The sequence below is a fragment of the Melopsittacus undulatus genome, chromosome 8, assembly GCF_012275295.1.
Source record: "Melopsittacus undulatus isolate bMelUnd1 chromosome 8, bMelUnd1.mat.Z, whole genome shotgun sequence".
Classification (NCBI taxonomy): Eukaryota; Metazoa; Chordata; class Aves; order Psittaciformes; family Psittaculidae; genus Melopsittacus; species Melopsittacus undulatus.
Window position 1 is genome coordinate 36048771 of NC_047534.1, and position 14429 is coordinate 36063199.

The 14429-nt window shown below is 42.5% G+C and overlaps 2 protein-coding genes across 2 annotated transcripts in view; one reads left to right on the forward strand and one right to left on the reverse strand.

Annotated features, from left to right (window-relative positions):
- Positions 1-14429, forward strand: part of DYTN (dystrotelin) — a 60952-nt gene that overhangs the window by 22208 nt on the left and 24315 nt on the right. The window lies entirely within an intron of this gene.
- Positions 952-8496, reverse strand: FAM237A (family with sequence similarity 237 member A). Its single transcript, XM_034065255.1, has 3 exons — positions 8459-8496; positions 5435-5849; positions 952-1316 (listed from the first exon to the last, which is right to left on the reverse strand). The coding sequence occupies exons 2-3, from the start codon at positions 5841-5843 to the stop codon at positions 1177-1179; spliced, it is 549 nt and encodes a 182-aa protein (XP_033921146.1). The 5' UTR covers positions 5844-5849; positions 8459-8496; the 3' UTR covers positions 952-1176.

A 14429-nucleotide genomic window follows, 5' to 3' on the forward strand; every position in this document is an offset into this window, starting at 1 on the left:
TACAAAGTCTGTGCAACTGAAGATGATAACCCTCTTATAGTTTTCTGCTGCTTCCATAAGATCAGGATTTAATCTAATGGAACTGTTTAAGCTTTATTTTATTCAGGCCCAGTAACTGTTTTAAGATTTCATTTACACATTGTGCTACTTGAACGTATTTCTGCAAGTTGATGAACACTCAGCAAATCACTTTTTCTTTGGGCATTTGGGAAAAAAAACCTAAAAAACAAGAACACCAAATAAAACCAAAACAAACCAAATATTGCCACATGCTCAAGGAAAGCAACTTTGCATTAACAACTGAATGTAGCTGCCTGGGAATGCTTAATTTTGTAGCTGCATTCAGCCAGCCAGGCTATGGAAATATTTAATTTCATCAAAGCATCAAATGTTACCTGCCCAAAGCCATGTTGCACCAGTTTAATATCAGACTGCCTATTAGAGTTCTCAGTAACAGTCACGGAGGAAACTGATTTGTCTACAAGGAAGCTGCAAATTAAAAAAGATGCAAATTCAAGTTATGCATGAGAATTATTTTAATTAAACACTTTAAGTGATGTTTTGAGTAACTAAAATGTAGGGAAAATACTGTAAGAAACAGCATGTTAAAGCACACAGAGAAGTTGCTGGTAAAACCTGTTAACACTTTTACTAGAAAACCAAAAACATCTTTTTAAGGTGTTTTTAATATAAAAATATGTACTACTTTTCTTTAGTAGGATGATGTCTTTCAGCAGTGGCTGCTTTGTACAAGCTTACAGCTATGCATACAATAAAACATCACCATCTTGACTCTAATCCTGTCTTGGAGCCAGTGGAGGTTTTTTGCAACTTCCTGCTCTGCTTGTCTATATTTTATTGAAGGATCAGTTATTTCCTGTTTTGGCACCCAAAGGACAATACTTTGGATAGGTCACATGCATTACAAAAAGCCTGATATACACACAGATTAAAGTAGGCAACTGCTTATAAATCATGCAGTTTATTAAGGAGTCTGAATTCATAAGCAATTAAAAAACCCCACAAGTCCAGGTTAATCAGAAATACAGTGCTCATAGTTACAGGTCTTCTTCCAGCATACAAATTTACACCAATGAGGATTAAAATGAAAAAAAAAAACAAATAAAGAGAAGTAGCTTAAACATATGCACAAATCAAGATTTTCAACTAAATGTGTCATTTCCTCTTTTTCCCTAGCTCTCCAGTGATTCTTCCAAGTAATGTAGGTATGCTCTTATGCATATGGATACTTATATAATCTTCAAACAAGTCTTTCTTCTTCAGAACTGGTGACCTCTGAATATGAGGAAATATCCCTGAAAAATTACATGAAAATGCATATAAGTAATCAGCTTCCAGACAGTAAAGAGCAACTCAATACTCAGTTTCCTACATCCATGTTTGTTCCGTCTTTAGCTGCTGGTCCCTGTTTTATCAACATTGCCCCCAGAGTCCTTGTTTTGGTGATAGCCATGTCCCTCCATTTGCAAGTTGCTTTTTAGTGATAAGTTACTTTGATCTTTTGCCCCAGCATAGACCTTTTCCTTCAGTGTTCCTATAAAATTCTTCCATTTGTAATTAGCAGAATCTAAGCACTTGGGCCTGGTCATAGTCTTAATGACTGACTAGCTTGTCATTAACCTCCCTGTGCAGTGTATGAGATCTCTCACATTGCTTAGTAGCACATATGTTTTTTCTTTGAGAAACTATGGGGCATTTTCCTTGCAAAGATCTCCAAAAGGCCACAGTTGGCTTTATTTCTTTTATGCACATTTGTCTTCTTAAAGACTGTTTAACACAGTATCTGTTTATTTACCAGACCTCAAATGCATAATACAGCAGCCTTTGCCCCACTACCCTCCCTTGCACCTGATCTGAGGTGCTGATCTGAGCCTCATTACCTGCACCTGTAAGGGAGGTGTGCAGAGCTGCAGCCACTCTGAGTAGCAAGGTAGGAGGGGCAGAAAAGAGGTAGAGAGAGGTTTGTGTTTCTGTTCTTCAGGTGTTTATGCAGGAGATGTGCTACTGGGCTTCTGGAAATGAGTCTTCTTTTTCAGGAAAATCTGTTGTGAATACAAAAGCTATATTCTTCTTGTGATTTTTAAGCATTGTTTTGGTTCATTAAGAGTTTCTGATAACTGTAATGTATCTAAGGAGTGTTGTAGTATGCTGGAAATGTTTTTACAAAATGTGCTTTTTCATAGCATTCAGGTTTTGTTGGGGGAAAGGGATGAGCTACAAAATGTCTTGGCAAGGTAACTGTAAAGGACTCTCCCTGCTTGTCTCAGTTTAAAGCTGACTAACACTTCTTTGTGAGATATCTGGGGAAGTTGAAATCCTGCTGGTTAAGTAAGATTTTATCCGGATGGAGGTGGTTTGTCAGATAAGTCACATAGGACTGTTCTGATTTTGTTATATTTTTAATAAATTGTATAGAGTTTGAAGGGTATCTTGAGACCTGTTACTAACTACAGTCAGAAGCCTGGTAAGACTAGAAAACAGTGTTTGAACCACATTGTCTAGATCTGAGCTACTTTTATCGCTGTCTTGGTGTACACTCAAAATTGTTTTTCCTAGGAGGGCAAAGTATTTCGTTCAGTACTACTGCAAAACTTTTGCCAAGGCCTTCAGGAGTTTTTTTGCTTGGAGCACTTCTGGTTGCTGTGTTATTGTTGGTTTTTGCTTGTTTGTTTACTTGCTTGCTTGCTTGGTTTGGTTTTCCTTTTTCTTAGAAAAAGATCGGTTCCTGATACTCAGTTTTCACAATGTCCTCATGGGGTTTACCCTTCAGTTTTGAAACTTCACATTAAAATAGTAACATTTTAACAACAATGCTACTGTGTCAAGAGCAGATCTCTCTTTTGCTTTTCCAATTCCATGATATGTTTAAGGACTGCTTGCTCCTGTGTTATGATCCTGTTTGCAATTAAACAAAACAAACAGCCCCCAGAACCCAAATAAATTAAAAAAAAAAAAAACAAGCAAAAAAAACCCACGAAATAAATACTTAATAGGAGTAAGATTTAAAACTTCAGTATGGAGCAATAAAGATGTTATCAACAGTTGCAAAAGTAATGGTATAAAGCAAAAGAAATCTGGCTTTGTTGTTTGACTTTTAAAACAAGCCTACTGAGAGCTCTTTGTACCCACACATGTAGATGTGAAGTACAGAAGGTTGTTCAAATGCTGTTAGTGCTGCTCTTTGGGCTAAGAAAACAGGCTTGTATATCTCTTTACACATAAGAAGCAGTGGTTCTATTCCTCATAATTTCTAGGATGCAATTTCTATCTGCAATTATGAACAACTGATTTCTGTTTTCACTGATGAAACAAGGCATTAAGGTCAAGAGTTACCAACATTAAACCAGCTGGCTTTCTTCAGAAACTGGGAGACTTGCATAAGAGGTTAGATAGCTCCTCCAAAAAATAAAAATTAGGTGGTCACTGCTATAAGCTGCCTGCTACTCACTGGTGTTAATTGTACAGAGAAACCAGATAAACTGCTTACAGCTCACAAAACAAAGAGGTAAATAAATGGAGAAGGGGAGGAGTCCTTGTTCGTCTTATAGTGTGAATACCTAGTAGTGCTTAAAATCTGTTTAGGAGTAAGAAGTCAGTATCAATCACAAACCCCTTAATTTGTTTCTTCAAAATACATCAGACTGTTACTCTTATACTCAACTGGAGCCAAAGCTCTTTGTTTAGGAAAATCACAGTGTGATATAGACATGAAGAGCCAGATGTAAACAAAAGGCTAAAGATTAATTTAGTGATATTCAAAGCTGCAATCCTGAAAACAAAAATTCATCTGGTGCTATAGCCTGGTGAACATCTCCCTTTTTGATAATACTACTGCCTCATGTTTCTAAAGCAGCATGTTGTTAGCATCCAAAAGTGCATCAGTCTTGTCAGGAGTGCTGCCACTGTCAGTGCAGGCAGCTGTCAGTGCTGCCTTTGTGATGTCTAAGGGGCTCTGTGCTGTCTGCTACCAATGTACCTCTCAACTCAGTCAAGATTGTAGAGCTATGTGATAGCTCAGATTCTTTGCAGAGCAGGATAGGATCCACTCTTCACTTTTAAAATGCAGAGAGTGGTGGTCTGACTCAGAGTTTAGAAATTGTCCCTATGTGTGTGAGGAATTCTTAAATTCTAAGGGTATTGATTCAAACACGACTATCTTCTGGCTTAATGGCTAAAATGCTCTCTGTAGGTAATGGGGATGAAGGACACCTTGATTCTGTCTATCAAATCCTCTTTCATTACACAAAATGTTTTAAGGTCTGTGGGCAAGAGTTGGATTATCCAGTGGTATAGTGTCCCTGAGGCAGAAGAATTCTGAGTTCAAGTCCCTTTTTTAGAGAGACTGTAATTGGTAGCTGCCCAGAGGGGTTCTTCATTCTTCCATGGACATTCCCTCCAGACATACTGATAACTAACGCACTGATCTAGGAAGTGGAGGTAAGGGTCTGAATCCATTCAAGTGAAATGGCTGTTCTGCCTTGTCTGTGTAGGCCCAATTCATTACACTGTTGGTGATGGCAGCAGCATTTCTACCCTTCCATCAACTTATAGCACCTGCCCCTTCTGAAAGTGGACATTCTCAAGGGAAGGATTCGTCTTTTGGTAGCAGAATCAGAACTGAAGCCTTGGAATGGACTGAGATTTAGGGAAAGCTATGCTGCATCTTCCTACTGGGAATGGGGAGGCTAATTGACATGATACCTGTTGCAGAATCTGCTGTGAGGTGCCAGCTCTCACCTTACTGCTCTAGGTTTTGCTCTGGGGCTGGGAACCTGGAGGTTAGGAGTTGCATCTTTTAGTGTCGTAGATAGTGTTCTTCCTCCTGAAGCTGTAGCTGTGTCTGAAAGACTACACATGTCTGAGTCTTAGGTCTGTGTGATGGGCAAAGTTGTCAGTATGGAAATACCTACTGGGTGACTATTAGTTGGCAAGTAAACAGCCTTGCTTTTCTGCTGAAAGACTGCCACTCTCCCTAGCAGCAGCAGTGTAACACATTCTTGGGGTGATGCACCTCTTGGAATGAGGGATTTGGAACTAGCTCGTCCATGGCACAACAGTGGTAAAAATGCTGGTGTGTGGGGATATATTTGTATGTTCAGTTGCCAAGGTGTTTTGTTTGAATCCTCCTATGTTTCACTTTCTGCTGTCTTTCCTTCCCCACCAAACTGAATCTTGAAAGCTGTCATTAGAGTACAGGTTATCTGGAGGTCAAATTTTTACTGAGATCACTTTAAACACAAAAATGGCTCTGTACTATTACTGTTGTACTATTACTATTGTACTGTTACTGAAAGGCTGTGCAGCTTGTTCTCTATTTCTGTACTATTACCACAGAACACAATAAGCCTGTATCTCTCTTCTTTCCTGCTAGACTGGTTATTGCCCATGAGACGTGTATTAAAGGAGTATTAACCTTGGTTTCTCACTGTGAATTGAGAACGCAGACTAGCAATCTTCTGTTCAGCTTCTGCTAGCTGCCTTCTCCCTAGGCCATGGGTTCTGGAGAGCACACAGTCCACATAGATATCCCAGAAGAGCTGAGCCAGGTCCCAGAACAAAGCCCCATGTTTCAAGTTCTCTGATGATTTCAGGAAGATCATGAAGTCCCAAAAGCCACTGACAGAGTCAGAAATACGAGGCTTCCTCATCTCCAGTAGGACAGCTGAGGAGGATTCCCAACACTGGGGGTCTGCTTTCCCAAGAGCTAGTGGATCAATTTGGCTATGGCAGAGGAAGGGTGTTATGTAGAACGCTCCCATGATTAGCAGAGAGTAGGTAAGTCTCATGTTGTAGTGGATTCTTTTTCTGTTCCCAAGGTCCATAGTACACTGAAATGTAATAAAACCAAAAAGATGAAAAAATCCTCACTGTTAGATGCAGGAACAAAGCCCTGGTACCTTACATTATATAAGAAGGCACTTCGGATGTTGGCAATTATTTCTCTTTGAAGATCTGTATATGCTTTTTTGCATGTATGAATATAAATATTAAGTAGAGTTGCATTACTCTGTGCCGCAGAAGCATGTGTTAAAATTTGTTAAGCATCCTTAAATCCGTCTGATGAGCTCTTTTATGTGGCAGTTCTTCATGTAGAAACTTTTTGTCCTGTCTTGATTTACAGGTCCCTAGCCTTTTTCAGCCAAAAAAACATTCCTTCTTGAAAAGAATTTAAGCCTTTAGGCAGTCTTGCATTACTCAAGACTTTATAAGGCCTTTAAAATAGTCTGCAGATTCGCATGCTTCTAGTATTTCTGATATAATTCTGATATGCATTTCTAATGTGTAATAGATTTGGTGGTGGGTTTTAGTGTAGCTCAAGGCATGTGGAGATCCTCCTGTTTTTGGAAATCTACAACATCAGAGATCAGCTTTTAGGACAAAAAAATCTGTTTAATGTGTGTGTTGATCTCCTGAGTGTTCATGCTTTTATGTGTTTGGTTTGATTGTTGGAGGATGTTCCCAGGGGAGAAGGTACCTCTCCTCATGAGCTCAAGTTGATAATTAACTGTCTTTTTGTGTAGAAAGCTTCTTCCATGAGTGGTCATCAAAAGCACAAGAAATGTTTCTCTGCTCTATGAAGAAAAATATTGAAGGCAGAGGAAGTGTGTAGATGGATTGTGTGAGAAAAGTGGCCAAGCCCCTGCCAGTGTGCAAGCCCGGGGAGGGCTAAGCTGCTTGTGGAACATATTTTGTGGTAGATCTGAAGTAGTCTTCAGAAATGTCAGTCCTGGCAGCAATATTCTTACCTAGCCCGTATCTGGCTACCTTGTCAGGTTCTGGGAACATTTGGGAGGTATTCAGACTTTACTCTCCAACTGCTCGCAGTCACTTTTTAATCTGAGTTGGGATCTCATGAGGAGAATGGGCTTGACAGCCTTGGATCTGAACCTTGAATCTGATGAATAAAAAAGGGGTGGCACACTCTTCACACACTGCTCTGCTTACTAGGATGTCACCTATGACAGTGGTGGTGGTAGTGATGAGGTTGCCCTCATGCTGCTCCCAAGATCTCCAAAAGCATTGCTGTCCTGTACCAGAGTGCACAATGCAGGTTTTGATTGCTTTCTCTGAAGCAAAATTGAAGACACCCCATTAGTCAATGCTTCATTCTTACTTTTTTGTTCATTGGAGCCTTTCCACTGTGCAGCATACACCTGGGCATATATTCTATGCAATTTGTGTGTACTTATCTGTTTACTGAGGCATTTTCAAGGAACATAGAATCATAGAATAGTTTTGGTAGGAAGCAACCTTCAAAGGTTATCTAGTCCAACCACCCTACAATGAGCAGGGACGTCTTCAACTAGATTAGGTTGCACAGAAATATATCCAGCCTGGTCTTGAACATGCATTCAAGAAAACACAATCTTAAAGTCTAAATAAGTTATCATTTGGTGTGAAATTGCTTATAAAGAGACAGGAAATCCACCTAGCCATAATTAACTTTGTTTATCAACCTTCTAGTTTTCAAAGCAATTTAGCAGTCTCAGATATGACCATGGGGAGGAAACATCTCCCCCTCCCCCTCCCAAAAAAAGAAAATCACCAACAGATAGTTCAAAGGAGTGATACTAAAATTGGCTTTTAAGTGTGTCACTTGATTAAGGGCCATCTATTTTGCACTGGTTACCAACTGAATAGGTTGCTTTGCTTTCTCTGCCACCCCCACCTCCCATTCCCCACCCCAGCCCCTTTGGAAACTTTCTAAGTTACAAAAATGGGTACAACTTGTCAGAGATGTGAGCAAAGGGACTGCCCTGGGCAGGGATCCCACAGGGTGTTAATACAATGGTGGATGCCATTTCAGGTGTGTTGTCAATGGCATTGGTCAGGGCCAGTACCCAAGACTATTAGTTCTTATGGTCTGGTCTAACCCTGCAGCATTTTACTCTTAGTGTTTTATAAAGTTCAGATTCCATTTTTTTAGATGGCTGAGAGCTGAGGGGGTGTTCAGGGAATGCCAGTTTTCATTGATCTCTTACCTGAGCTTGTGGTGAATGCATCCAGCAGTTCCCCATCCCTCCCCCTTCCAGTTTTTAGGTCTTTCTGTTCAGAAATAGAAGTATGTGTGTGTGCTATTCGCACTTGGCTCTGACTTTTCCTTTTTTTTTCTTTTGTTTTCCCTCTTCTGGCAGTTTACCCCTCCTTTCCACTCCCCATCACAAATAGTGGCTTACAATTGTCATACTCATTAAAAAGTTCATTAGCTCCTTAGCTGTCACTGTTTTACGTGGTTGTGGCTATCGGCTGTGACTAGTCACCCCTCGGGGAAGCCGAGCCCGGTCCCGCGGAGCAGGAGCGAGTGCCCGTCTCGGCGGCGAGCGCTGCTTGTGGAGCGCCCGCGGGCAGCTCCGCCGGTCCGGACCTCTGTCGGGCTCCCCGTCCGACCCCGCTCCCGTCCCGTCCGCTCCGGCACCCCCGGCCCCGCAGCCCTTACCTCGGCGGTCCGGTGTGCTGGGCGGGCAGGGCAGGGCTCGGCTCTCCTCGCCCGCCGCCGCCGCGCTCCTTAAGAACCCGGAGAGGGCAGCCCCACTTAGTTTTTATGTCAGGGCTCGGAGATAAGTCCCCACCCCCCGGGCCGCGGCTCCCGGGTACCCGGCGCCCCCTCCTTCCCCTTGCGGAGCTGACCCTATGCAAGTGTGCTCCGCTCCTCTGCCCCCCCGACAGCTCCCCACGGACTCCGGCTCCCCTGGGGGCAAGCCTGGTGTGGGCTCCGACAGAGGAGAAGCTGTGCGCCGGGGCGGTGCAGGAGTAACAGACCTGGGCACTTGGCAAAGTGCAGCCCTCCCCGTGCCCCCTTTCCTAGCAGTGCTGAATCAGGGGGAACGGATAAAAGCAAGCCCCTACCATAGAGCTCAGGTTGTCTGGACCCGGCTCAGCCCCCAGGCATCTTGTTTACTGTTCTTGGTTGCTGGAGGTCCCTCACCACAGAGCAGGAGTCTGTGTGGCACAACTAGGGCTGTCTGCTGGTTAGGGTTCAGCCTATACAATAGCAGGTCCAGCTTTTCAGGGACCTGAAGCAGAGATCCAGAGAAGAGGAGAGTCCCATAAGAAAGCCAGTAGAAGCAGTAACTGCAGCAATAACTCAGCTCCACAGCTTTAGGTAAAGGAGAGCTATCTTGGGGGGCTGCACACCATCCCTCAGGAAAACAAAGAAAATAAGGTGGTCCAATATTGTTGTGCTTTTTCTCTGTGAGATTCTCAGTTGTTCCCCCTTCTCTGCTGCCACCTCCTTCGAACAGCTGCAAAACCTTTGTACATGTTAGGGAAACAGGCCACGCTAGCAGAGAAGTAGAAGGAAGCCACTGCTGAAAGGGTCATCTGTTGTAGTGCAGAGAAAAGAGCTTGAGCTCAACTCTGCATCAAACATACAACTCAGAGCCAGGGCTCTGGCAACAAGCTACTAACCAGTGCTGTCTTTTTTAACACTAGATATGTGAAGCAGTGGGGAGGGTGACCATTTTTTTTCATAACTGTGTGTGGTCTGTAGGGAAAACTGTGTAGGTCTGCAGCCAGTGCAGCTGCACCAGTTCATACCAGTCTTCTTTCAAGACTTTCACTGACAGCTCCATGGTATCTTTGCACTTTGAACAACCATCCTTTCTCCATGAAGTGCCTGTACTTCAGCAGCACCAGGCTTATATTTGTTGAAGTCAGGCCACCCTGGTTTATATCAGCTGGAAAGCTGGCTTGAAACCCTGATTTTTGTTAGTGATATATGTCCTTATAATTTTACATCTTTCTGTGCATCCAGTCCATGTAAATAGAGATGTATGTTCCTTTCCTAACCCATGATCTTACGATAAGTCTATGACAATAAACACTGTTGTTTCTTCTCCTGATGCTTTATTTCCTTTTCTCCATGAGCAATCCATGGGAAAATATATTCTGTGTAAGTAATGTTCCTTTTGAACAGAAGTTAAAGGAAATTTCAGGGGTGAGAGAACATCTGATTGGAATCAATGTAGATAACTGTGTTGTAGGACTGCCAAATTTGCATGTGTTCCTGTTATTCCTGAAGAAGTGTGGGGCTGGTAAGGAGGTAATACTAAGCAGCAACTGCTGAAACAGACTTTGTGAGGAATTGAAATGTCATGCGTTGCAAGGAGCTCTTGTGACTTGGTAATGGGAAGCTTTGTGCCATGTTGGTTCCAAAGTTTCTCCTCTGCTATCAAATACAGGCTATTCCAGTAGACTGCCTTCTCCCTGGTTCTAGTGATCTTTAAGCATTTTTGTTCAAGTTTGCTTTGTAGAAGCTGAATCTAGACCCCTGAGAATCTCCTTGGCATGTCAGTAGCAGGTGCACTTCTCCTAGCCTCTGTGTTTGGTGTTGAACTTGGTGAGGGAAAGAAGGAAGTGTTCCTGTAAGGTGTGGGTGTTGTCATGTAACCAACCTAAAGGAAGCTCCTGGGTAGAGCTCTGAGGCTGCTTGTGTTCATGGTTGGCCTGGGTGCAGGAAGCCGGATCAAAGCAGGGGGGTTTTTTGCTGATGTTGCTAGATCTTTAGAGTGTCGCTCTAAGGATTCTCCCCCATAAGGGCAGACCAAAAGGCTGCAACTTGGAAAAGGCAAAATATTTCTTGTGAGTTGATACATTACTGCCAACCTGGAACCTCTCTGGACTCTTTGTTAAGAAATAAGTTAGCTTGAGTCCCCTTCTGAGGAGCATTTTATCTGGTTTTGGATCAAGAGCATCATAGGTTTCATTCCACTCAGAATCTTTCTGATAGACTCAAGGGTGCTGAACCAGGATTCTCGGAGAAATGAGAGTCACTGCTCAAGGGAAATACTGCTGTAGATAAAGTACTCGGCTCCACAAATACTTCCTGAGCCTACTACACTCTGTTCCCTCTGAACCAGAGCACTCATATTCTGTTTCTGGGAAAGAGGTTTTTGATAATTGGATTCATCACCTCAACCTCTGAGAAGAAACATAGAAGGATTGGCCATCTCATTCAGTTGCGTGTACTCTCCCTCAGTAAAGCTTTCTGTGCCCTTTTTAGGCTATCAATGATCTTTCTTTCATTGCACTGCATGATGTGAACATTGGCTGTCAGGGGAGTTCATCTTCAGCGAGTCTCCATATCTTATGAATGAATTTAATTCAGATGGGCAGTAGGTCATATTCAGAGTCACTTGGAAAAGGATGTCTTTATCAAAAGAAGTTGATTCTTTAACTTGTAGATAGGAGAGAGATTTCAGATCATGTAATGCTACAGAAATGACATTATTTCTACTCAAAAATGTAAAAGTAAGATACAAGCTAGTGTTAAAATGCTCAGGCTGTAGGAGTAGGGATGCAGAGAGAAAAGTAGGAGGCAATCTCACTGGCAGTTGCCTTTTGAATAAAGGCATAAACAACTACGTGCAGAGTTATTTTCTTATTGCCTTTGCTCCCTGCAAATCCTCTGATGTGGTTTAACATTAGCGGTTAATAAGCAATGGCTTATGGTTGCTTGAGCTATGTAAGTGTCGTGGTTTAAACCAAGTCCCCCAACTCCCGGAGAGTTAGGAAGGAGAATCCAAGGAATGTAGCCTCCACGGATTGAGATAAGAACGGTTTAATAGCTAAGGCATAACACAATAATAATGATACAGCCAATAACAAGCGAAAAGAATACAACACCCCACCAGCCACCGACCCATAACTCACTCCACCCTGCCCGGCCGAGCACCGTGTGCTCCCTCCTCCATTTTTCTCCAGAGCTCCACCCCTCTCTCTCCCAGTTACCTCCTGGGCATCACGTGCTATGGTATGGAATACCTCATTGGCTAGCCTGGGTCAGGTGTCCTGTCTCTCCTTCCTCCCGGCCTCCCCTCCTCCACCTGGCAGAGCACGTGCTCAGAAAAAACCTTGAACAAAAACACCCTCAGAACATACTTGCTATCAGCAACTGTTCCCAGCCCATAACTCAAAACACAGCACTGCACCAGCTACAAGAAGGAGAAAAATGACTGCTACTGCTGAACCCAGGACAGTAAGCATTAGTAAATTTAAAACAAAAACTGAATTCAGCACTCAGTCTGAGAGAGCACAATGTGTAATGGTGCCTGTGGCTTGCCTATCACTGCCATAAGCAGTCACACCTGGATCCAGCATTAAGCTCTGTGAAGTGAGCTGCATGATGAGACACCTGGTTAAGCCTTAACCTAAAAACAAATGCTTTTAAGGCTATTCTTAGCTGAAAGTTTGTGTTTTACTAAATTGGTTTCCAAATTCTCAGCTATGTGTGAATCCTGGCTAAGAGATGGCAAAGGCAAAACATGAGATTCTCAGAGGGAAGGGAGCCCTTTTAGGTTTTAAATTCATGGTATGTGGCAGAGACTTTAATCCTTTTTTTTTCCTCCACAAAGGCAAAGTGGGGAATCAAACTCCTGTACTTGCATTTATCTTTTCAAATTCTTTAAGCAGGAGATTAAATTGCTTAAACTTGGCTCTGACAAATATACCTAAGAGCTTCTTGGAAACAAAATATTCATACTTCATCCAAAGTCTGTGGGTATTTTTTTATTAATTTTTAAAATGATATTGAGAGGGCTTTGAGTTAGGACTCGGTGCTGTAAACCATCACTGATGATATGAAGCATCTCCATGGAACTAGCAGACAAGACATGGGACAGGCAGGAGATAGGTATATTTCTGAGCCAGGAGCTGGTATCCTATGGACACCCTGAGATGTCTCTGGCCCATGCCTGAGAAGTGGGCTCAAGAGCGTGATGAGTTAGGCAAGCTTTGTGCTGCTCTGCTTCTGCTCTTTTTCCCTACCAGGACATACTTCTGTGTCCTGTTGGGTTTCATGGAGCTTGAGAAGTGTTGGTGAAAACAGCCCTCTGGAGGTCTTCTGCTTGAAGCACAAGTCTGAATACTAGATCAAATCGGCTGTGTCTGGAATTCTAGTAGAATTTTTTTCCTACTATCTAGTTTGAGTTTCTTAATTTGGGCTTATAGGCACCTATATGGCTCTTACAAGAAGAATTTGGCTCATTTATCTTCACAGTTGTTTGAAAGGGAGTTACAGATTGTTTTCAGATCCTATCTTTGCGGTCTCTTTACCAGCTTCAGCATCTTGCCTAAAAGTATGGTAGTGCCTCTGACTTGTCATCTTCTTTGGCTAAAACTTAGTCAGGTATAAGTTGCAATATTCTGGTATTTCTTTCCTTCATCTAGCTATTCTCCTTGCCTATAACTTTAAAAGGCTTTTTTTTTATTGCTGTTAGGTCCTACAGTTAAACCTGCCTAGAATGTAAAGTCTAATCTCTCGATTAATTTGTAGGTGACTTGATCTTTGTGATGCTTAAGTTTATAACACAGCTTGAGTTAGGAGCAAATGTGTCTGTTATTTGTCTGAAATACATAGAATCGTAGAATAGTTAGGATTGGAAAGGACCTTAAGATCATCCAGTTCCAACCCCCCTGCCATGTGCAGAAGCACCTCACACTAAATCATGTCACCCAAGGCTCTGTCCAACCTGGCCTGGAACACTGCCAGGGATGGAGCATTCACAGCCTCCCTGGGCAACCCATTCCAGTGCCTCACCACCCTAACAGTAAAGAATTTCTTCTTTATATCCAATCTAAACTTCCTCTGTTTAAGTTTTAACCTATTATCCCTTGTTCTATCACTACAGTCCCTAATGAATAGTCCCTCCCCAGCATCCCTGTAGGCCCCCTTCAGAGACTGGAAGGCTGCTATGAGGTCTCCATGCAGCCTTCTCCAGGCTAAACAGCCCCAACTTTCTCAGCCTGTCTTCATATTGGAGGTGCCCCAGTCCCCTGATCATCCTCGTGGCCCTTCTCTAGACTTGTTCAAACAGTTCCATGTTCTTTTTATGTTGAGGACACCAGAACTGCACACAATACTCCAAGTGAGGTCTCACAAGAGCACCATTGGGTTTTGCCAGTTGCTACTAACCGGTAATTGATGTGTACTCAGAGAAATGTGTGTAGAGATCTTCACTGTGGTCTGGTGCTGCAGTTAGTATTTCTTATAAGAAAACCAGGCCAAAACACATCTAATTTTTTTTTCCTCAGGATTTCTAGTTATGAAATTCTTGATGGTAAATCTGATGTTAGGTGCTTCCTTGTGTGCCATGGCATGACAGCCATGCACTGTCTTTTGTTTGGTTTGCCACTTGCCATCAAAGTCGTCATATTCCTGTTCCGGTTTTCCTACTGTGTGGCAGATCTCTAGATCTTGGCACTCAGAGGTTTAATTCTTACTGCTGGATCTGCTTGCCTGTTTCAGCAGTGTATAGGGACCTTCCTTATTAAGATCTTTCAAATCACTGGTGTATATTTTGCCTTTGTGTAAATGGGTCAAGTATGTGTTCTTTTATCTCCACAGGCTTCTGTTTCTGCTAGAATTTGCGAGAAACTGCAGTTCTGTGTTAGAAGAGATCTGTCTTTAA

Bases quoted from the DNA above. Each gene is read 5' to 3' on its own strand.
- FAM237A (XM_034065255.1), bottom strand. From the start codon at position 5,843: ATGGACCTTGGGAACAGAAAAAGAATCCACTACAACATGAGACTTACC. The intron at 1,317-5,434 runs GTTAATACTCCT...GTAATTTTTCAG, and splicing joins ATTCACAGTGAGAAACCAAG to GGATATTTCCTCATATTCAG.